Source organism: Cetorhinus maximus, chromosome 17, assembly GCF_964194155.1.
Source record: "Cetorhinus maximus chromosome 17, sCetMax3.hap1.1, whole genome shotgun sequence".
Taxonomy (NCBI): Eukaryota; Metazoa; Chordata; class Chondrichthyes; order Lamniformes; family Cetorhinidae; genus Cetorhinus; species Cetorhinus maximus.
Genome location: NC_135895.1, coordinates 54,533,293 through 54,558,623, shown reverse-complemented (window position 1 = coordinate 54,558,623; position 25,331 = coordinate 54,533,293). Strand labels below are relative to the sequence as shown.

Sequence of the window (25,331 nt, the reverse complement as noted above, 5' to 3'; positions counted from 1 at the left end):
TTTAGGAAAGAGATGAGGAGAAATTACTTCACTCAAAGGGTTGTGAATCTTTTGAATTCTCTCCCCAAAGCGTTGTAGATGCTCCACTTTTGAATATTTTTCAGGCTGGGATTGACAGAATTTTGGTCTCTCAGGGGATTAAGGGATTTGGGGAGTGGGCAGGTAAATGGAGTTAAAGCCCAACATCAGACATAATAATATTAAATGATGAAGCAAGCTCTACAGGCCATATGGTCTGCTCCTGTTCCTATTTCTTATACCAGGGATCATTCATTTTGGTCTCCAGCAGCATCTTCCTGTCATCCAAAATAACACCTCCACCTGCTGGCCACATATTCATTCTCACTGGGTTTGTGTGGGAGTCTGACCTCTACCATTGAAATGAAGTCCTGTAGCTAAATTCTCTCAGCCTCACATAGCATAATGATGTTCGCCATACGTCCCGACCCCTGAATGCCACACTCACACTCCAAGTCAAAAAGTGAAGAACCCTTAAATGGAATGTTTTAAAATGCCATTTTTGAAAATATTTACATTATCAAAATGACAGACGTTAGCACCATGAAAGAACATTTTTCTCTATTGGCTGCATCTCTTTTAGCACCAATCATTCTTACAGTCTGGTATACAATAGTATAAATGCAAGTTAAAGCTTTTTCTGCATTGCCTCATCAACGATTTCAAAAATGAGTCATACACTGCATCAGTGTGCAATGTTCCCTTTCCCACCATGTGAATGTTGTTGCCTCTCTGAATAGTGACAACTGAAACACATTATGGGCAGGTTTACACTGTGGGCTACATCCAGTAGAACTGGGATTGATTAAACTTACTTCCTGTAGGATTGCTATAACCAGCAGAGGGGGAATACTCTCTCATGCCATTGGATTGAGCTATTTCAGACCTAAATCCCAAAGGTGCAAAAAAATTGTTCGCCAATATACTGCATCATTCAATCCATTTAAAAAAATTAATACTGAACACAATCCCAAAACATCCTCTCCAAATTTATTTTACCTATTCTTTTAGCTTTGATACATTCCAAAATATTTTTTTCAGTTCGTAACTAGAACTGATAATTAAAAATGTTTGTACTGTAATCATCTTTCTTTCTGATGAAGTACTGTTAGAAATATTAGGAATGCTTTCTGCTGATGGTCTCAGGAGTACGTTCAAGAGAAACATGCAAAGTCAGATTTGAAATGTCACAACTATTTAAGTTGAATTTCAATTATCTAGTAATTGGACACAATAAACACCTCTGAGGGAAGATGATATTGAGCTTGTTCAGATACAGAATGCATTAAGTAGAGTACCAGACTAAATGTCAGATCTGCCAGCTATATAAGGTAGACTAGAAAAAGACAACTGGGAAATTGCACTGCAAGAGGAAACTGCTGCTATAAATTAGCTAGTTTTCTCTTTTGTACAGATTGAGAGGTTAGACAGAGGAACAGAGAAAGCACTTAACCACCTCCATTCATGCCCTCCACGACTGGTACACAATGGCAGAGGTGTGCACCATCTACAAGATGCACTGCAGCAACTTGTAAAGGCTTCTAAACACCTCCCAAACCTGCAACCTCTATGACTTAGAAGGATAAGGGCAAAAAGTGCATAGGAACTATCAACACCACCATTCTCTCAAAGTCAAACACTTTTCTGGTCTTGAGAATATGTCATCATTCCTTCATTGTCACTAGGTCAAAATCTTGGAACTCCTTTCCTAACAGCACTGTGGGGGTACCTTCACCACATGGAACACAGTGGTTCAAGGTGGCAGCTCACCGCCAACTTCTCAAGGGAAACTAGAGATGCAAATTCCCATCCTGAGAGCGAACTAAAAAACTAAAGCAGACATGCAAAATGAGAATGCATAGAGAAAATAATATATATATATAAATATACTGGGTGAGGTGAGGCATATATAGATTGATAAAATGAGACAGCTTATAAAGAGCCCTTGTTATAAGTACCTGAGATGATCTTGTCCCTTTTCTTTTCTCGTTTTTACCTTCTTCTCCCTTTCTCCATCACCAACCTCCTTCTTGAACAGCTTTCCAAATTCTTTAATTCGGCCTTTAAGGGTCCTAGATAAATGTGAGGAACATTAACATGGAGCTACACTTAGGATCTCTGAGAAAAATGCCTTTTTGCTATGAACATGAATAGGAGTTTTTGGAGATAGCTCAGATTATAACAGCTGTGCCCAATCTTGTCCATGAACATTGTCCACGTACCTACACTTTTCAACATGATTCAACGAATAGCAATCCCAAGCTAAGATAATGGCTGGTGTTTATCCTTCGTACTTGTGGGGCCAAGGTAGAATGTAGCAACCCAACTGTTTCCCTATTGAGATAAGCTAACTCCATACATAAATTATTGAAGCTTAGACTGTGAAACTTCTTCGCACACAGCAAAGCACCTTTAGCCCAATATTTAATTTATGCTGAGCTAGCTGATCTAAACTGGGTGGCAGTGGGCTACTACTAGTCTCAGTGTCCCAGGCTTGAGGGGAAAAAACAGCCAATCAGATTACCCAATTTCAACTATCATCAAGAGACCCTTGCTGGAAAGTGAAAGTGGATACAGCACAGATAAGGTTGAGTTCAGGTGTGATAATACTGCTCCACCTCCATCAGTGCAGGTACAACAAGAACATTCATTGTGCAAACCTACACAATGAGACAGGTCAATGTGCTGAAAGGTGAGTCAGTGACTTCAGGGAGGAAAGAATACAAATATTGCTCGTCTGAAATGAAACATAATTTTAAATTTGAGAATTATTTAATTTAGATAGAAAATGGGGAATATCCATTAACATATTTCACAAACTTATGTGTAAGTTGCATTCAGACCAGACAAAAGCCCCATGTTTGATCCTCAACCTTTGTTCGATATTATAATTGATCTCAGCATATCACAAGCAACCCGTGGAGGTCAAGCACCATAAGAAATGGAAGCCAACTGCCTAGTGTTGATCCTTTCCATTGCTTAACAACCAGTAGATATTAAAACAGCATAGTAAGCACTGATAAGCCCTTGCAAACTCAGATTCCTCCTCGCTTTAAGACATGATACTCGTTTTACATGCATCAGAGGATTGAAAAACTAAGTAAAGCCTGAAAAGGTGTTCAATTAATTGAACTATTCAACCAGCACCACAGTTTATCCATGGCTCCTACTATAATGATGAAACAGTTGGGAGAGAGCAGGATAAAGATCAGCTATGATGCGTTCTATGTTAAAATGGATTATAAATACATGAATTTTGTTCAAATCTTTTACATTTTTCCCTAAGAAATTAATGCTCAGATGCTTTTCCAGGGATGAAGCAGTGCTCCGTCATAAAGCTAAGATAATTTCAGCGAGGACACCTTCAGTGCCAGCCCTCAGAATCTTTATACAGAGTGTGTCTGCTATCCAAATCAATGGAGAAATAAATGTAAAATGCTTACTCAGAGTTACTTGTTTCTGCATCATCATACACTTGCTCATGTAATGACTCTGAAACAAAAATGATATATACAGTAAGTCAGACAGGAAAAAGGATTGGACAACAGAATCTGGATAGAGTGGACGTGGGGAAGATGTTTCCATTAGTAGGAGAGACTAGGACCCGAGGGCACAGCCTCAGAGCAAAGGGAAGACCTTTTAGAACAGAGATGAGGAGAAACTTCTTTAGCCAGAGAGTAGTGAATCTATGGAATTCATTGCCACAGAAGGCTGTGAAGGCCAGGTCATTGAGTGTATTTAAGACCGAGATAGATAGGTTCTTGATTGGTAAGGGGATCAAAGGTTACGGGGAGAAGGCGGGAGAATGGGGTTGTGAAACTTATCAGCCATGATTGAATGGCGGAGCAGACTCGATGGGCCGATTGGCCTAATTTCTGCTCCTATGTCTTATGGTCTAGAATATGGACAGCTACAAACTGTAAACTGCATTAAGTTGAATGTATGGGAGAGTCTGTAAGGACAGTTCAATCACTGTGGGCCAATGGGAAGAAATTATCACTTAATAATTAACTCAATGTCAACATCAAAACTGACATTACATTTTGGACATTTACACTCTATTATACCATCCGAAAACACAGCATTACTTTCCACATGTATGCTGATGACTAGTGTTGTTACATCATCACTATTTCTCTTGATCCCTTCACTGCTGCTAAATTGTCAAGACTTGCTTGTTCAACATTCAGTACTGAATAAGCAGATATTTTCTCCTACTAAATATTGGAAAGACTAAAGCCATTGTCATTGGCCCCTGCCACAAACTCTGTACTCTAGCCATCGACTCTTTCCTTCTTCCAGGCAACAGTCTGATGTTGAATCTGTGCCATTGCTCAGGTCGCATAAATCCACCTCCATAACGTCGCCCAACTCTGCTCCTGCCTCAATTCATCTGCTGCTGAAACCCTCATCCAGGCCTTTTTTACCTCTGGACTTTACTATTCTAACACACAGCAGCTGACCTTCCACATACTACCCTTAATAAGCTTAAGGTCATCCAACGCTCTGCTGCCCATGTCCTAACTCGCACCAAGCCTCATTCACCTATCAGCCTTGTGCTCTCTGACCTCTGACATTGTCCTATAACCTGTCAAAATATCTGCACTCCTTTCATTCGGCCCCTTGAGCATCCCTGATATTGCTCCTTCATTGTCAAGGCCCTTGCTATACCTCTCTGCCTCTCTTTCCTCGTTTAAGATGCTCATTAAAACCTACATCTGCTCCAATTTCCTCTTATGTGTCACATTTTGGTTGATAATGCTCCTGTGAACTGACAAAGGATGTTTTACAATGTTAAAAAACTACATATTATCATACAAGTCTGGCAGAATTTTACGGAAAGAACCAATCTTGATCAATTTACAAAGTTTCAAAGTTCAATTCAAGAAAACAGTTATTTAATTTGCAATTCAAAATATTCCAAGTAAGTACGGGCTAAAGATATTTTTGTACGAGACAAATTCCAGATCTACCACAAAGTATCATGCTTATCTATGTAACGTTTGGCTGCAATCTGGAACAAAACTAAATGGCCATATATGTAGATCAATGAGAGTTTTAAATTCATTGATCCTGGAAGTACCACAACAACTTGCATTTATGTAGCACCTTTAATGCAGACAGTGGTCCCAAAGCATTCACAGAAGCATGAGGAAAGAAGTGATGTTAAATCAAAGGAAATATTAGCAGAGTTGACCAATTATTAGTGGGTTTAAGGAAGGACAGGGAAGTGGAGAGGTTTAAGGTAGGATTTGCAGTGGATGGAGTGTAGGGAGTTTAAGACATTGTCACATAACGTGAGACAAGGGGTTGCGGGGTGGTGGGGAGGGTGGTGGTGGTGGTGGTGGGGGTTGGTGACGCACAAGATATTGGAATTAGAGGAACAAAATTCACGATGAGGGATTTAATGCTGGAGGAGGTTACAGAGATAGGGAAATACAAGGACATTAAGAGAATTAAATGCAAGCAAAAAAAGTTTTAAATTTGACATTCTCAAGTCTGGGAGCCAATGCAGAGAGGTCAGGGATGATGGATGAGTGGATTTCAATAGATATGTGCAGCAGAGTTTTCAATGAACTGAAGTGAATGACAGAGGGATGGCTGACCTGGAGAGTATTTGATTTTGTTTGATGACAATTTCAACATCAGATCTACTGAGTTAGGGGAGAAGCAGATGATTACAGTGATAGTCTTTGTGACTGATGGGATATGGACTTTGAAGTTCAGCTTGGCTGAATTCAGCATTTGAAACCTCAATCAAATATCATAAGCTATTTAGCCATGCAATAAATCCCTCCATCATTTCACCACTTCCTATCTTTTTAACCTTCTCCAGCCCTACAATCACCCCTGAAATCCTCATTCCTTACTCAAGCCTCTTGTGTATTTCTCCACTCTTCACGGCTGTGACCCGACCCACTTATGATCCATACTCAGGAATTCTTTCCCTAACCCCTTCACCTTTCCTTTTCCCTTTCCTCATTCAACACCTTCCTTAACACCCACTTCTTGGACCAAGCCTTTGGTTATCCCTTCTAATATCTTTCTCTTTGGTTCTGTATCCATTTTTAAATTATTTCCCTGTGAAGCACTTGTGAATTTTTCTACGTTAAAATGAGTTACATGAATGCAAGTTGCTGTAGTCAAGTCTTTATTTTGTATGTTCACCATTACATTTTCTGGCAACAGCCTTTTCAGGCCTCTTGCTTCCCAGGACTGCTCCACTAATGAAAGTGGTCAGCTACACTTCAGAGCAGCTCTCCAGTTCAATGATGCCCTAGTTAAGATATGATTAAATGTTAAGAGGTGTGTCACTCAACAGAGGATCTTTTGAACTTACCGTCATCAGCAAAATGGTTCTGTGAACTGCTAAAGCTTTTGATTGTGTCGGTCATGACCAGAATAGAGAGACACAAAAGTAAGAAACTGTACTTTTTATATTTTCTTCATTAAAGGCAATATAATTTGTAATCCTAAAAAATCCATTATTAAACTTCATTAATGAGCAACAAGTTGAGAAAAGCCATACTAACTTGATTTTAATCAAACTTATACTTTACATGAAAATCTATGGTTCCGCAATAAGTTTTAGGTTCTGTGATCATGCATTCTTCATATTTAAAATCAGAAAAATTGTACATTTTGCAAGACTGTACTGCACTTTCTCCTTTTCATCTTCTACCAATTAATAAAATCCTGGTTATTCTTATTAATTTAAAATGGGCCTAGACTCCATGGAAAGGTGTTTAGCAAACTGCATTTCTTTTGTTTGGAGAGGGACAGCATGCATCACAAACAACTGTGCTGGGAGCTTCCCCAATCCCCTGAATTTCTCATCAATTCTCCTGGCTCTCCTGAAGGTACTCTATGCTGGGGGGGTCCACAGATACCTCTGCTAGTAGCCATTCAGAGTCACATTTTATTCAACTACAGCAGTCATGAAATCTCAGTCCAAGTCTTATCATCACCTGACAACATGCACACAATTATTCTCCACTAGAAACACAATCAAGAACAAGAGTCTTTTTTTCCTTCTGTACTGTGGCACTGAAGCCAATTACAACACAAACAATAACCTGGTAGAGATCAATCGCCATCACAGATGATGGCTGAAACCAGGGTGACCTGTTTGTCTGCATGGCACAACTTTTCTGAGCCATGAGCATGTTGTTTGGGTTTTAATGTGATTTGCATCATTGAAGTGTATATAGCAGGCTTTTGCTTCCAAGCACTTTTTGATTGAAGACAATGTGCCTTTAAAATAATATTATGGTAATCAATCTCTGGCTGTTGTAACTTAAAATTTTGTGTGCATATGCCCTAATTGCAATTTCTAGTCATACTAGTTCATCAAATCCAAGACTTCCTCAATCAATAAATTAAGAAAAGTTTTGCTTTAATAATTTCATTCAAAAAATTCAATTTCAATGCTTCTATTAAAAATTACCACTGCCATTACATTATGCAAGAATACCTCAAGTAGCATTAATTGTGTAGCCTTTAGCTTCCAGTACCCTGGAATCCTATTCATTTATTCTTGAGTTGGATTGCAGAACATTGGTGGCAACACTACCATACTTGTATTATGTGCTGTTGTTTAAATTCACAACTGCAACTTTAATTGTCTGGCCAACCAATCAGCACCCTTCACATATAGTATAAATTATTGTTTTCCCCTTATATTGGTATTCTTGCGAAGTGTCTTGATGAGTGCAAGACAAAAAGCATTGATACGTTTCTTTTTTCAGCAACACAAGTTCTGTATTACCAAATGACTATTAGTAAAGGTTGTGCTGTCGGCAACAATTATTTGCATTTCCACACCAGTGCTACCTTTACTACTGACACAACAAAAAGCACTTCAAATCGATATTCTATAACATTGCCATAAGCAAACTCACTGGAATGGGATTGGAGGTGGGCCGGAGCAATAAATATTTAGACCAGCATGCCGATTCCCCAGCTCCATCCCACCTCCGGGCCATTTTTGTTGAGGCAGAATCAAGGGCCGACAGGGTTACCTGCCCACGTGTGGGAGGTAACCAATCGGGTTCACTAAGAGCCTTATTGAAGCCAATTAAAGGAAGACAAGTAGATTTGTCCAGTCCACATCCAGTTTCTCGCACTGGCAGAGGCCAGTTTAGGTGCCTGGAAGTGGGCACCAGCAATAGGATAGGGAGGAGAGGGATGGAATGTAACTCCCGGGAATGCAACACTTCTTGCATTGTATAAACATTCTAACCAAGCCAACACAAAGGATAGTACATTAGACTCTGCACCAGCCAGCTATGGACAAAGACAGAGCTATTAGTAACTCCTCTTCACCAACGTTGTTTTTTTTAGTTCACTGATGATATGTGGGCGTCGCTGGCTAGGCCAGCATTTATTGCCCATCCTTAATGGCCCTTGAAAAGGTGGTGATGAGCTACCTTCTTGAACTGCTGAAGTCCATGTGGTGTAGGTACATCCACAGTGCTGTTAGGGAGAGAGTTCCAGCATTTTGACCCAGCGGCAGTGAGGGAACGGCGATATATTTCCAAGTCAGGATGGTGAGTGACTTGGAGAAGAACTTCCAGGTGATAGTGTTCCTATGAGTCTGCTGCCATTGTCCTTCTGGATGATAGTGGTTGTAGATGTGGAAGGTGCTATCTAAGGAGCCTCGGTGAGTTCCTGCAGTGCATCTTGTAGATGGTATGCACTGCTGCCACTGTGCGTCGGTGGTGCAGGGAGTGAACATTTGTGGATGGGGTCCAATCAAGCGGGCTGCTTTGGCCTGGGTAGTGTTAAGCTGTGGATGGCGTTGTTGGAGCTGCACTCATCCAGGCAAGTGGAGAATACTTCATCACACTCCTGACTTATGCCTTGCAGGTGGTGGACAGGCTTGGGGAATCAGGAGGTGAATAATTCACCACAGGATTCCTAGCCTCTGACCTGTTTTAGTAGCCACAGTATTTATATGGCTAGTCCAGTTCAGTTTCTGTTCAATGGTAACACCCAAGATGTTGGTAGTGGGGGATTCAGCGATGGTAATGCCATTGAATGTCAAGGGGTGATGGTTAGATTCTCTGTTGTTGGAGATGGTCACTGCCTGGCAGTTGTGTGGTGCAAATCTTACTTGCCAATTGTCAGCCCAAGCCTGGATATTGCCCAGGTCTTGCTGCATTTGAACATGGGCTGCTTCAGTATCTGAGGAGTTGGAAATGGTGAAGAACATTGTGCAATCATCAGCGAACATCCCCACTCTGACTTTACGATGGAAGGAATGTCATGGATGAAGCAGCTGAAGATGGTTGGGCCTAGGACACCACCCTGAGGAACTCCTGCAGTGATGTCCTGGAACTGAGATGATTGACCTCAGACAACCACAACCATCTTCCTTTGTGCTAGGTGTGACTCCAACCAGCAGAGAGAGTTTTCCCCCCCTCCCAATCGACTCCTGTTTTGCTCCGGTTCCTTGATGCCACACCCAGTCAAATGCTGCCTTGATGTCAAGGGCAGTCACTCTCACCTCAGCTTTGGAGTTCAGCTCTTTTGTCCATGTTTGAACCAAATGAGGTCAGGGGCTGAGTGGCCGTGGTGGAACCCAAGCTGAGCCTCAGTGAGCAGGTGATTGCTAAGCAAGTGCCACTTTATAGTACAGTTGATGACCTCTTCCATCACTTTACTGATGATCAAGAGCAGACTGATAGGGTGGTAATTGGCTGGGTTGGATTTGTCCTGCTTTTTGTGTACAGGACATACCCAGGCAATTTTCCACATTGCTGGGTAGGTACCAGTGTTTTACCTGTATTGGAACAGCTTGGCTAGGGGCACAGCAAGTTCTGAAGCACAGGTCTTCAGTACTATTGTCGGAATGTTGTCAGGGCCCATAGCCTTTGCAGTATCCAGTGCCTTCAGCTATTTCTTGATACCACGTGGAGTGGATCAAATTGGCTGAAGACTGGCACCTGTATTGCTTGGGACCTCCAGAGGAGGCGAGATGAATCGTCCACTTGGCACTTCTGGCTGAAGATTGTTGCAAATACTTCAGCCTTATCTTTTTCACTGATGTACTGGGCTCCCCTATCATTTAGGATGGGGACATTCCTCCTCCAGTGAGTTGCTTAATTGTCCACCACCATTTACGACTGGATGTGGTTGGACTGGAGAGCTTAGGTCTGATCCGTTGGTTGTGGAATCACTTAGCTCTGTCTATCACTTGCTGCTTATGCTGTTTGGCATGCAAGTAGTCCTGTATTGTAACTTCACCAGGTTGATGCCTCATTTTTAGCTATACCTGGTGCTGCTCCTGGCATGCTCTCCTGCACTCTTTAAACCAGGGTTGGTCCCCTGGCTTGTTGGTAATGGTAGAGTCAGGGATATGCCGGGCCATGAGATTGTGGTTGAGTACAATTCTGTTGCTGCTGATGGCCCACAGTGCCTCATGGTTGGCCAGTCTTGAGTTGCTAGATCTGTTCGAAATCTATCCCATATAGCACAGTGGTAGTGCCACACAACATGATGCAGGGTATCCTCAATTTAAGTTGGGGCTTCGTCTCCACAAGGATAGTGTGGTGGTCACTCCTACTGACACTGACATGGACAGATGCATCTGCGGCAGGCAGCTTGGTGAGGCTGAGGTCAAGTATGTTTTCCCTACTTGTTGGTTCCCTCACCCAACTGCCACAGACCCAATGTAGCAGCTATGTCCTTTAGGGCTCAACCAGCTCCCTCTGTAGTGATGCTACCGAGCCACTCTTGGTGATGGACATTGAAGCCCCCTCCCACCCAGAGTACATTCTGTTCCCTTGCCACCCTCAGTGTTCAACATGGAGGAGCACTGATTCATCAGGTGAAGGGGGCGGGGTGGGAGGGGGCAGGGTAGCGGGCGGTACGTGGTAATTAGCAGGAAGTTTCCTTGCCCATGTTTGACCTGATGCCATGAGACTTCATGGGGTCCGGAGTCGACGCTGAGGACTCTTCAGGGCAATTCCCTCCCAATTGTACATTACTGTGCCGTCACTTCTGCTGGGTCTGTCCTTCTGGTGGATCAAGACATACCCACAGATAGTAACGGTGGCGTCTGGGGCATTGTCTGTAAGGTATGTCTCCGTAATTATGACTATATCAGGCTGTTGATTGGCTAGTCTGTGAGACAGTTCTCCCAATTCTGGCACTATCCTCCAGATATTAGGAAGAAGGACTTCGCAGGGCCGACAGGCCTGAGTTTGCCGTTTTTGTTTCTAGTGCCTAGGTTGATGCCAGCTGGTCTGTCCAGTTCCATTTCTTATATACTTTTTAGCAGATTGATACAACTGACTGGCTTGCTAGGCCATTTCAGAGGATATTTTAAGAGTCAATCACATTGTTGTGCGTCTGGAGTCACATGTAGGCCAGACCAGGTAAGGATGGCAGATTGCCTCCCCTAAAGATGGTTTATTTTTTTAACCACAATCGACAATGGTTTCATGGTCATCATTAGACTTTTAATTCCAGATTTTTATTGGATTCAAATTCCAGCATCTGCTGTGGTGGGACTCAAACACTGGTCCCCAGAGCATTCCCCTGGGTCCCTAAATTACTAGCTCAGTGACAATACCACTACACAACGCCTGCTCAAAACACAATGGATTTTAACAAGGGGCCTTGTTAGCTGAATAGCTTGACCTGAAACCACCCTGTCACATGAACAATACTTGAGCTGTTTGTATTACTTTTATTATAGAGCTTTTCGGTTTTATCCTCAGTCACTGTTTAACCTCAGAAGAGAACCAGGACTCCAGGCTAGCAGCCTGCCTCTGTCTACCAGTTACCACCTGACAGGTAGCAACAAAGATCTCTGCCAAGGTTTAAGCTGCCTGACCCTCATCTACACCATGTACTACTGGAACATCTGTATCTGTGCCTACAAGACTAATTCATCTCTACCTGCCTTCTCCTATCATGGAAGTCATTGCTTCTGGAAAAGCGGATCACTCTGCAATGGTTTCAGCTCATTAACCTCTGAAGGAATACACCATTGGACTTATTAATTCTGGACTCACGTGAAACCATAATTCTTACTTTTATTGTGGTCTTTGTCCTGAACCCCTTTCTTTCCCTTATCCCTCTTTTATTGTATGAATGCAATAAAGAACGGACATTGTGAAACCCCTTCCCGCATTTTGTGTGTAAAATAAACTAATCCTCTTATTTTACCTTATCTCGAGTTTGCTGCGGGGTCATTAATAGAGGATTGGATTGCTTCAAATCTGAAGGGTATGAGAAGCTACGTCGCCACTTATAAAGGGGGAAATCAAAAATCAAAAACACCTTTCTCTTTATGGACAGGTAGTGAGTGCAGAAATCAGGGCTGTTTAAATTAATCCCCCTCCTATCCGTAACCATAGGAAAGCAATACCCATGCTGGCAATTTACATACCTTGGTTTTTGAATTCCCATCATATTGCTTATTGCGTCATCATAAATGCATGATGCAGATTCTATTAAAAAGAAAACCAAAGATACACACAAAGCAAAATATGAAAACCCAATTAACCACATTATCTTCATTTTGGGGTTTACATTTTAAGTTCTTGTTACAAATTAGTAATAAAGATATTAAAAGGAAAACTATATCCACTACAGATTCAAGAGGGTTCAAGAAGGCAGCTCACCACTACCACCTCAAAGGCAATGAAGGATGGGCAATAAATGCTGGCCTAGCCAGTGACACCCACAACCCATGGATGAATTAAAAAATGAGTACATTTTCACTGAACCCAATCAATTGGATTTAAACTTGAAGTTCACTGTAATAAAACTGCATGCAAATTTCAATCCTGTTACTCGATTCTCATTTGGATTGTAACTGTATTGTAGAACATAATCAGGCTTGGCTCCTTGTGGCATTCTCTACCCAGTCTCCAAATCATGACGAAATTAGAAAATGACTCCTCATCCATGTCAGTTCTTGCATATTCTCACTGCCTCTTTGATGCAATGATGCTGGTTCTTGTGCTTGCAATAAAACATGGTCAAAATCTCCTGACTTTTTTTCAAATCTAGTCATTTGCGTCACTGTCAAGGCCAGAATTTATTGCCCATCCCCAACAGTTTTCAGAAGATGCTGGTGAGCCCCCTTATTGAGCTTGTGCCTTCTATGTGTTGGAGGTAGACCCATAATGCTGTCATGTAGGGAGTTCCAGGATTTTGACTCAGCGACGATGAAGGAACAGCAGTCTACTTCCAATTCAGGATGGTGTGTGACTTAGAGGTGATGATGTTTCCACGTGCCTTTGGCCCTTGTCCTTCAAGGTGGTAGAAGTCACAGGTTTGGGAGCTACTGTTGAAGAAACCATAGTGAGTTGCACCACTGTCCTTGCAAACTACTGCCGCATCCCCAGCCTTCCTTTTATCTTCAAAGTCCTTGAATATGTAGTTGCTTCCAAAACACATTTCTATCTTTCCCACAACTCCATGGTTTACATCCATTGTTACAGTTTTCCTTTAATTTATTCATGGGATGTGGGCATCACTGACTAGGCCAGCATTTATTGCCCATCCCTAATTGCCCTTGAGAAGGTGGTGGTGAGCTGCCTTCTTGAACTGCTGCAGGCCATGTGGTGTAGGTACACCTGCAGTCCTGTTAGGGAGAGAGTTCCAGGATTTTGACCCAGTGACAGTGAAGGAATGGTGATATATTTCCAAGTCAGGATGGTGAGTGGAACTTACAGGTGGTGGTGTTCCCATCTATCTGCTGCCCTTGTCCTTCTGGATGGTAGTTGTCGTGGGTTTGGAAGGTGCTGTCCGAGGAGCCTTGGTGAGTTCCTGCAGTGCGTCTTGTAGATGGTACACACTGCTGCTACTGTTCGTCGGTAGTGGAAGGAGCAAATGTTTGTGGATGGGGTGCCAAATAAATGGGCTGCTTTGTCCTGGATGGTGTCAAGCTCCTTGAGTATTGTTGGAGCTGCACTCATCCAGGCAAGTGGAGAGTATTTCATCACACTCCTGACTTGTGTCTTATAGATGGTGGACACGATTTGGGGAGTCAGGAGGCAAGTAATTCGCCGCAGGATCCCTAACCTCTGACCTGCTCTTATAGCCACAGTATATTATATATATATATATATATATGGTTAGTCCAGTTCAGTTTCTGGTTAATGGTAATCCCCAGGATGTTGATAGCGGGGGATTCAGCGATGGCAATGCCATTGAATGTCAAGTGGTGATGATTAGATTCCCATTTGTTGGAGATGGTCATTGCCTGGAATTTGTGTGGCGTAAATGTTACTTGCCAGTTGTCAGCCCAAGCCTGGATACGTCCAGGTCTTGCTTCATTTGGACATGGACTGCTTCAGTTTCTGAGGCGTTGCTAATGGTGTTGAACATGTGCAATCATCAGCGAACATCCACACTTCTGACATTATGATGGAGGAAAGGTCATTGATGAAGCAGCTGAAGATAGTTGGGCCGAGGACACCATCCTGAGGAACTCCTGCAATGATGTCATAAAACTGAGTTGATTGACCTCCAACAAATACAACCATCTTCCTTTGAGCTAGGTATGACTCTAACCAGCGGAGAGTTTCCCCCCCCCAATTCCCACTGACTCCAGTTTTCCGGGAAGCCTTGATGCCACACTCGGTCAAGTTCTTCATGAATGTCAAGGGCAGTCACTCTCACCTCACCTCTGGAGTTCAGCTCTTCTGCCCATGTTTGAACAAGGCTGTAATGAGGTCAGGGGCTGAGTTGCCCTGGCGGAACCCAAACCGAGTGTCAGACAGCAGGTTATTGCTAAGCAAGTGCTGCCTGACAGCACTTTTGATGACCCCTTCCATCACTTTACTGATGATCGAGAGTAGACTGATGGGACGGTAATTGGCCAGGTTGATATGTCCTGCTTTTTGTGTACAGGATATACCTGGGCAATTTTCCACATTGCCAGGTAGATGCCAGTGTTGCAGCTGTACTGGAACAGCTTGGCTAAGGGTGCGGCAAGTTCTGGAGCACAAGTCTTTGGGACTATTTCCAGAATATTGCCAGGCCCCATAGCCTTTGCAGTATCCAGTGCCTTCAGCCATTTCTTGATATCATGTGGAGGGAATCGAATTGGCTGAAGACTGGCATCTGTGATGCTGGGGACCTCCGCAGGAGGCTGGGGTGGATTATCCACTCGGCACTCCTGCCTGAAGATTGTTGTGAATGCTTCAACCTCATCAGTATCAAAACTGCTCTGATCAAAGTCACAAATGACTCCCTATGTGACTATGACAAAGGTAAACTTTCCCTCCTTATCCTTCTCGGCCTGTCTGCAGCCTTTGACACAGTTGACCACACCATCCTCCTCCATCGCACCTTCACTGTCACGTGGCTCCATTCTTATTGATCTAATGTAGCCAGAGAATCACTTTCAATGGCTTCTCTTACTGCTTTTTTTTCCGCACCATTACCTCTGGTGTTCCACAAGGATCTATCATAGACACCCTCCTATTTTTCATTTACAGGCTACCTCTCAGTAGCATCATCCAAATACACAACATTAATTTTCACATGATGACTGTTGCTAAGCTATCAAGCAGTATTGGATGAGCAGAAATTTCCTCCAATTGAATATTAGGAAGACTTGAAGAATTGTTTTCAGTCCTCAGTCCAAACTCTGTTGCCTTCCGACACCATCCCTCTCCCTGGCATCAGTCTGAAATTATGCCAGTCTGTTTGAAACCTTATTGTCACATTTAAATCCGAAATGTGTTTCCGACCTGATGTCTGTACTAAGATCCCCTCTTTCCACCTACATAACAGTGGCCTTCTTCACCCCTGTCTCATCTCATCTGCTGCTTTCATTATCTCTAAACTCAACTATTCCAATGCACTCCTGGCCGGTCTCCCATATTCTACCCTCCGTAAACTTGAAGTCATCCGAAACTCAGCTGCCCATGTCTTAACTCGCACCAGGTCCCATTCCCCTATCAACCATGTGCTTGCTGTCTTTCAATGGTTCTTGGTCAAGCAATGTCTTGATTTTAAAATTCTCATCCTTGTTTTTAAATCCCTTCATGGTCCTGCCGCTCCCTATCTTTAATCTCCTCCAGTCCTACAACCCTCCATGTTATCTGCACTCCTCTAATTCTGGCCTCTTGTTTATCCCCAGTTGCTCCAGTCTTGGTGGCTGCACCTTCAGTTGCCTAGACCTCAAACTCTAGAATTCCCTCCATACACTTCACCAGCTCTCTAACTCACTTCACTCCTAAGTCACAACCTAAAATCTTCCTGTTTGATCATTGGTCATCTGGCCCAGTTTCTCATGTGGTTTGGTGTCATACTTTGTTTTATAATGCTCCTGTGAAGCACCCTGGGGCATATTTTTACATTAAGGGTGACATACAAATTGTTTACGTTGTTGTGAGCCTCCAGATCAATAATCTAGGCCTCTGGATTAGTAGTCCAGCAACATAACCTCTGGGTTACTGGATCTCAGCATGCACTTCTTTAAGGATAGTCAACATCCTTTAACAGTTGCTGGGACAGAATAACCTACCTTCAATTCTCTTCTTAGCAAACATGCACTATGTGCTATCAACAATCTAAACTATCTCATCTTGCATTATACCAGAACCAAATTACAGGTCCCATGGTGTCGTTTTACAAGGGAAAAAAGAATCAAAATAAAACGTTAGCATTAAAAATTTCACAAAATATCAAAATATAAATCTTACCAAACTCAGATTGCAGGATATGTGATGGACTGCAGAAAAATAATTTAAAAATATGTTAAAGCAAGGTGGTTTCTTGAAACTTGAAAAAGTTTGTTAATTCTAAGTCCTTAAAAAAGACTGCAGTAAGTCCAATTATGTAATATATAAAACAATGTCAATTTTACCTTTCATGCCCCTTTCTTTTCTTTTCTTTTCCTTTGTGTAAGATTTTTGTCAAGGGATTCATCTTATTTGCACTGTTACTGTAAAATGAAATGTAAATCAATATTTTTTTATAAAGATTTGCCATACCATCAAGTCTACATAATTTCAACCTGAATATGCTTCTAAATGGGTAACACACTTGTTTAAATTTTCTTTTTTGTAAACTCATTTGATTTATGAGTAAAACTGAACTGAACGGGTGCTGGAAGTCGTTCTGCTGTTGATATTTACACCTACTCTAGGCCCATCATTCCTTTTGTCCCTCTGAGTGGACATTAAAGATCCATTGGCAGTATTTTAAAGAAGAGCTGTGGGAGTTATCCCTGATGTCGCGGCAAAATTTACCCCTCAATCTACATCACAAAAACAGATTATCTGGTCATTATCACGTTGCTGCAGTTTATGGGAACTTGCTTTTTGCAAATTGACCGCCTCATTTCCTACAACAGTGACCACTCCAAAAGTACTTCATTGGCTGTAAAGTGCCTTGGAATGTCCTGTGGTTGCAAAAGGCATTATATAAATGCAAGTTCTTCTTTCTCTTTCCCAGATCTGTGCCCGTGTTTTCCACAACTCTATGCTTGAAACTTTCTACAATCAGGTCTCTCCCCTTGCACAGCATTGAACAACTAAATAAAAGCTACAAACTAACTCCTCTGTAACTGTAGTGCACTTTTTCTCCTCATCTTTCTCGACCTCTCTGCACCCTTTATGATACATAAATCAGAGAAAGGTAACATGCAGGTATACCAAACAAGTAGGAAAGCTTTTACTACAAAGACAGAGGTACAAGAGCAAAGTAATCTTACTGCAATTGGATAGGGCCTTGGTGAGACCACACCTGGAGTACTACGAATAGGTCTGGTCTCCTTACCTAAGGAAGGATATTGCACTCCTTTAAGGAATATATAAAGACTCACCAGATTGATTTGTGGGAAGTGGGGAGTGTCCTAAAAGGAAGGATTGAGTAGGCTAAACCTGCATTCTCAAGATTTAAGAATAATAAGAGGTGATCTAATTGAAACAAAATTCTTAAGGGGGCTCCACAGATTAGATGCTGGGGACTCTAGAACTCGGGGTCACAATCTCAGAAGAAGGGATCAGCCAATTTAGACTGAGATGAGGAGAAATTTATTTTCACAAAAGGGTGAGGACCTTGACATTCTCTGACCCAGAGAGCTGTTTTTAAAAAAAATTTGTTCATGGGATGTGGGTGTCACTGGCTAGGCCAGCATTTTTTGCCCATCCCTAATTGCCCTTGTTCAGAGGGCATTTAAGAGTCAACCACATTGCTGTGGGTCTGCAGTCAGGTAAGGACAGTAGATTTCCTTCGTTAAAGGACACTAGTGAACCAGATGGATTTTTACGACAATTGGGAATGGTTTTGTGGTTATCATCAGTCTTTTAATTCCAGATTTGCTGGGATTTGAACCTGGGTCCCCAGAGGATTACCTTGGGTCTCAGGAATACTAATCCAGTGACAATACCACTAGGCCACTACCTCCCTTTCTTGAGTGCAATCAAGTCTGAGATAGTATTTCAAAAATCTATCAAAGGATATAAGGGATAAAGTGGGAAGGTGTAGCTGAAGTAAGCAACCATGGTCTTATTGAATGGTGAAACAGGCTCAAAGAGCTGTATGGTCTACTCCTGCTTCTATTTCTGACAAGGCTAACCATGCCATATTCCTCGAATGCTGTCTTCCATTATCTAGCTCAGTGGAACTACTTTTTCTTGGTCCCACTATCCAATTATAGCCAGAGTATCTCGAGCAATGTCTTCTCTTCACACTCCTGCACCATTACACCTAGAGTCCCAAAAGGAATAGGAAGTGTATGGATAACATCAGGACTACTGATCTACAGTGACTGAACAAATCCATTTTAAGTAAATGATATTCTGGGATTTTCCAGAAGTCAGAGGGTTGAGGCTCATCCCAAATTGGGTATATTTCTGCAGAATTGCAGACATCAATTATTTATCCATAGACAGCTCGCTCACCGATTTCTGGGTGGGTGGGTGTGGTCGGGGCAGCCCTCAGCTAAGTCCTGGAAAGTAGTTTGGGGAGGGCGGGGGGTAGGAGGAAAATGGGAAGGTAGTCTACCATGGGCCACATAAAAAGCAAGTATTTTTTGATAGCGGACCCCAATGGCCCCTTTACAGACCACTGGTTAGGTTGCTGAAGCACCTAATAAAACTGAGCTTGCTCAGCACATGCTCCATTCAGTCCTGTCAAATTTCCAGTGAAGGTTCTTAAACAGGTGGTACACTGATAACTAACATATGCTAGGGGGGGGTCAATGCTCATTTAAGTGGCCTCCTAATACAGTGTTAGGTGTGTTTTAAGTGCCACTGGGGCATGAGAGACAACACTGAGAAATTGGTGCTTTTTGCCACTGTTCCATGGTAGAAAAATTGGCAAAGTAGGACCCAATTTCTGCCCATGGTTTGTCTCTTACCATTTTTGATATCTTTGTGTTATTGCTTCCCCTTTTTCTATTTCCGTCCCTCTATTTTTCACTTTTCTACGTGTTCCTCTAATTCTTTTTGCTTGCTTGTCTTTTCTGCTACCTTTACTATGGGGGGTGTTGGGTAATGTGGCATGGTGGGACAAAGAGCTACAAATGGTGGTGGATTCAGGAAAAATAGGGCACCCAATGACTCCCTTCCCCAATTCCCATGTTTCTTCCATTACATTTATGTTCCACCCCTTTTACCCCGCCCCCTCCCACTACTCCTTTTCCTTCCTACCACACCCTCACTCATATCACTATGTCTATTTCTTCCACTTTCAGTTAAATATTCAACCCATTTTGTCCCCTCTCTTCATCTCTGCTGCCACTAAATAATTAAAGATACACTTAGAGACTTATAATAAAATCAGGGCCATTGGTGAATAGTTTTAACAGGATTTCATTCTGAAAATAACCAGTTTTAATTCCATAATATCACATAATAAAAACAGTATTTAACTTTGTCACTGTAAATCAGTGGTCCTGTAATACATAATTCACAATACATAGCATTCAACTCCTACTGTTATACATTACATTTGTAAGGATCTGCAAGTATAATTAAAAAATCTCGATAGTCTTTCACACACTTATTTTCTGTTAGACTTAGAGTTTGCTTCCATTATTGCATTTCCAGCTGATTGAGATTTTTCCCTAATGTATTATATGCAAGGTTATTAGTTCTAATGGGCTTGTTTGAGAATTTTATTCAAAAAGGAATAAATCAATTGACCAAATCATTCAAAATGCTCAACATTTTGATCTGCGCTTTTCTCTTTCAGCCTCCTAACAAGTTTAAAATAAAGATTCTAAAATAACTTGAACATTTTACAACATAATAAATTGCATAAAGTTGACTTGGATATCTGAGTATGGATTCTAGCAATGAGAATAATCTCTATATTTTGTAATGCATTCCAATTTGTTATAGAATTTATTCCAGATGACTACACTCCAGCTACATTTTTGTTCATTAGTTTAGCGCAAGCCTCAAAAACACACAGGAAAATTATTCATCTTAAAATGTGAAAAGGTTGACAGGACTGGTCATTCACAGAATATGCCAGGACTTGCTGTTTGTCAACCTCACCTATCCCCCACACCTCAATGGTATATTTCTGAAGTCAAAACCTCCCTGGGAAATTATTTTTAGGGTTATTGCAGGTAACTGGAATTTGGATTTTGTATAAAATATCAAAGTTAAATGGTCACCTGCACATTTTTTTTCAGGGGTACCTTGCTGAAAAAACATAGCAAATTACTATATTAAACAGTTTTTAAAAAAATGAAATCCAAGTTGCACATGTGACAAATAAAACTGTGCACTTAGAAGTATGGATTTACCCACCCTTTCTAGAACCCCTCTAAATTTTCATTCTATTGAATTGAATGGAATGAAAATGGGACATGCTCCAAAATGGACATGTGATCAGCTACTGCCTATGGTGAATCTGGGGGAAAGACAGAAATCTACTCTATAGTGTTGTTTAATTTTTATATTTTGTAATGAATTCTAAATGGTTAAACCAACTGTGTTTGCTATTTATGTTCCACTCAGAACTTTGAAACAAACAAGCAAAAAAAACCCAGAAATTCTGGAAAGACTGTACCTTTAAGTCTGGAGGGAAGTTCTAAACTAAACACCTGAATTGTACCATGTTTAATTAGTCTGAACCTTTTGAGTAACCAAGTAGTTTTGAAGATATGTGGTAAAGAAGAAATTGTGCAAATTAGTACAATTTCTACTAAAATGTTGTACATTTCTTTTTCCTTGCCAGAAAAAAGTAACCCCTCTAAACTGATCAATGATAAAGAGTTGCTCTCCAATATTATATGCACAGATTTATTGATGTGACTACAGTATGTGCAAAAGAAAATTATTTCTCAACCCGCAGCAAGAGACATCCTCAGACAGCGGAGTATTCTTACCTTATTTAAGTAGGTAAGGAAAAAGTTATTTATTTTACAGGAATCAGTCAAAAAACATTTATTTCACTGTCTGCAGAGGTCTCTTACTAAACATAATTCCAAGGCTTCTTAATGGAGATATGAACCCTCCCTCATTTCCACGTCCCATTAACCCTTTTGCACCAGGATTTGTCATAATCAATGTCACAGAAGAGCTCCTAGTACATTTGATTTTATTTTAGGAAATATTTATCTAATAGAAATAAATAGTAATATGTAGAGAAAATAAGTGTTTAAAACAATTATTTGAGGGTCTATAACATAAGTTTTATTAGTTCAGAAAGTACTGTAATATATGTTCTTAAGGGTTTTTTTAAAATGCGTAATGAGAGAGGCAGGAAGAGGGGGGAATGATTCTCCTAAAGAACAAGTGAATAATGATCATTGCACTGGAATAGAAGTAACAAAGCAACCAAGCTCAACTAACCCTGTATAACTTAAAATATTTGGCAAGATCATTGTTCTTGAAGACAGATTTTTAACCATCCCCTAGGAGGCATAATGACAACTTGCATCAGATTTTGCTCAGGTTAGATAGTCAACTGAACCTTGAACACTGACCTGTTTTTTCTCTCTGATTCTTTTTTGGTATCCTTTGTTTCACATGGTTGTCCACAATCTTAATTTATTTGTGCAAAAAAAAATCCAACAGAATGTGCAGATTAAGCAAATTATTTTTGAATTAGCCTTAATGAAATTCAATTCCAATAATTTCACAACACAGAATGCCTATTAAAATGCAATTATGGGAGTACAGTCTGCATTAGAATAAAGAGCCTTACTTAAAAAATAGATCTCAACCCTCCCATTATAAAGATTGCTCTGTTACTAACTTATGAGAGTTTTTATTAGAGTTATCTGAATGATTACAGCAACATATGATCTTTGAACAATTTTCATTGTAGATATTAAACTTTAACCGCATAATATTCATCAAAAACAATGAAACATACACTTCAGAAACTGGACAGGCAAGAACTTCTATGACTAAATAGGAATGCTGCATGAGGACTCTATTTTTGTTTGATGTATATATTTCACCAGGCTGAACTGTTAAAAGAACATTATTACAATGGTGTTTTCTACAACAGAATTTATTCACATCCAGGTTAACAGTTGTATAATAATTCAAATGAGCTAATTTGCCACAAACTCACCTACAGGGGACACAGCAACAGGCCTGCATTCCCCTAGCATAATCCTTTAACAAATTTGTTACATGAGTTGATGGTAAACATCAATGTTTTGACAATGAGCATTTAACCACTCCTGAATTCAAGATATTTCGTAGCTTTTAGGCTATATGTTTTTGCTATGGCTTTCAGTTCACCAGGAAAGAATTTCCTGGAGTCTTGGTAAGTACTCCTGCATGATAAATAGTGCTAACAAAGCCAAAAGGATGGAAATCCCTTTGGTTGTTACCATTGTGTGATTTGGATTTGCTCATGAGAATTACACATTGGTGCAGGTTTTGTATTGAGAATAAAAGTGAGGCTAACAGCATTCATCATTACTGTGGAGTAAATTGAAAAGCAACTTCTGGAATTTAAACACAGAATTCCATAAGTTTATTGTTATATTCATTCCCAGGTTATGGGTGTCATTGGCAAATCAACATTAGTCCATCTCTAATTTTTCTTGAGAAGATGGCGGTGAGCCACCTTCTTGAATCACTCAGTCCTTTGTCATAGCGGTTTGTTACAATTGAATGGTCACTTCAGAAGGTAGTTAAGGATCAACTATATTGCTATTGGTCTGGAGTCACTGGGTAGACTGGGTAAGGAAGACAGATTTCCTTCCCCAAAGGACATCATGATTCGAGTTACCCTGCTTCTCCCACAGTGTGCGCTATACCAGTACCTTACTGATAGACTCAGCACTAAAAGGACATATAGTTGCTGTACTTACCTACACCAGTTAGGACTGATGCATTTAGGTGTAAGTGATTTTTTAAAAAAAATTTGTTCATGTGGGCATCACTGGCTGGGCCAGCATTTATTGCCCTTGTTCAGAGGGCATTTAATAGTCAACCACATTGGAGTCACATATAGGCCAGACCAGGTATGGACAACAGAATTAGTGGACGGGTTTTTACAACAGATTGGCAATGGTTTTGTGGTCATCATCAGACTTTTTAATTCCATATTTTCATAATTACTGCCGAACAACCTCCCTGACATTGAAAATTTAAAAGCATGGAGTCTCATTCCAGAATAATTTAATTATTACTGGAGATTTTTTTTTAAAATTACATTTTCTGTTTGTTTCTTATCTCTCCTTCTCTCTGAATCCCATTTTTCTTTCCCATACTTTGGGTGGAATTCTCTGAGCCCGCTGGTGGCGGGTGTGATAGGGACAGGCGCGGAAAATATGGTGCGAGCTGCTTCACGACAGCATGAAGGCAGGTTTCGATCATATGCCCAGCCCGCTGACGGCAGGCTATGTTTCCTGTCATCGGTTGGCGGGGAGCTAATTGTAATACATTAGCATATAATTAAAAGGCCATTTAAACCCCGCCATATTGTCCGTCTGTGGGAATGCATGATGATGTGTTTCACAACAGCACGCAGGCAACGTGCACTTGGCGGCCTTCACTTTGGGGGAACCGAGGTGAGTGAGCAGCAGCGTTCTCCACAGCTCACCCATTGTTTACAGGCCTCAGGGGCACTGGGGGGGGGGCAGGGGGCACTGGTGCCTGGCCCCAGAGGCAACTGCTGAGGGGGTCAAATGCTGCCCTGGTGCTGCATCCTGTTCACAGGCAATCGAAATGGGGGGCAGGGTAAGCGAGGGGAGTGACCACGCACTAGGGACACCTGTATAAACTGACCATGCCTCTGCAACTAAGACAGATCAGGCACAGCCACAGTGATATGATTGGGGTCAGGCTCCTAGACTGCCCACCCATGCAAGGAACGCAGAGGCACCAAAGGGCCACCAAGCCCTCCATGCTTTATCCCCGTCCCCCGACACAGACTTCAAGTCCACCGCCACTTTATTGGACAGTGGAGCAGTTGGATTGTACACGTTATACAATTTCCTCGCCAATGCTGGCCATGTAGCAGTCACTGCTGGAGGTGTCCACAGCCCCTTGCAATTTCAGCATCCTGGTTTGGACCAGTGTCCCCCATGTCGCAGGTTGACAGGGCAGCCATGCAGTGCACTTATCTCTGGCCATCCAAGGGGTGACCAGCACTCTCCGGGAAGCATTAATAGCCGGTCACACAGGGCTAGGAAAGGTGCTAAATACAGCCACGATAACCACATCTATCTCTCTTTCATGCTGCAAGAGGACCACGTCATGGATCCCGGTGACCTAGCTGTATGCCTGATGGCCTACAGAGACCAAAGAAGATGGAGGACGGCGTGACTGAGACACCTGCCTTTATCTTGTGCAGAAAGGTTTCACATCTGAGTGACAAGAACACTGCTCATCAGAACAAGAAGCCACAGGCAGGGAGACATTATTAGGAGTTTATTGACAATAGTGAACAGTATGTACAAGTGATCAACACCCGTGGCCAGGCTGTGCAACTACTTTTACCTAACTTTCCTAACCCTGCTGCTATGTCTTGGTGCTCCCCGGACATCCACAGCAGAGGTGGAGGCAGCCTGCTGACTGTGACGCCCTGTCTGTGATGACTTTGGCGGGTGTCCTCTGGAGGGCCGAGACTTGGAGGACCCCGGCCTGCTTTCAGGGTCCTGCTGTGTGGCAGTGGCACCCTCCTCGGCCTGTGAAACTGGATCTGTGGAGTTCACAAGATAGGATTCGGATGGGCCGGTCACTCCAAGAGTCACCTGGGTGGATGGCCCCGGAGCGTGCACCTGCTGATCCTCCTCCTGATGAGTGCCCGAGGGCCCCTGGCTGACTCTGTGAGCGGAAGGGTTAGCTGGAGTGATATCGAGCTGCCCACCGTTGTACACACTGTTGGAGGCCAACTATGGCGATGGAGTT

General features: G+C 41.9%; 1 protein-coding gene across 1 annotated transcript in view; it reads right to left on the bottom strand.

Moving 5' to 3' along the window:
- The window catches only part of LOC144692413 (uncharacterized), a 113,171-nt gene that overhangs the window by 45,375 nt on the left and 42,465 nt on the right, over positions 1-25,331 (bottom strand). The window contains exons 8-14 of the mRNA XM_078561238.1: positions 21,941-21,998; positions 16,859-16,936; positions 16,695-16,723; positions 12,419-12,479; positions 6,359-6,393; positions 3,462-3,510; positions 1,977-2,090 (exon numbers count right to left, since the gene is read on the bottom strand). Of these exons, the coding sequence (XP_078417364.1) occupies positions 1,977-2,090; positions 3,462-3,510; positions 6,359-6,393; positions 12,419-12,479; positions 16,695-16,723; positions 16,859-16,936; positions 21,941-21,998 (424 nt within the window). The remainder of the gene's footprint in view (positions 1-1,976; positions 2,091-3,461; positions 3,511-6,358; positions 6,394-12,418; positions 12,480-16,694; positions 16,724-16,858; positions 16,937-21,940; positions 21,999-25,331) is intronic.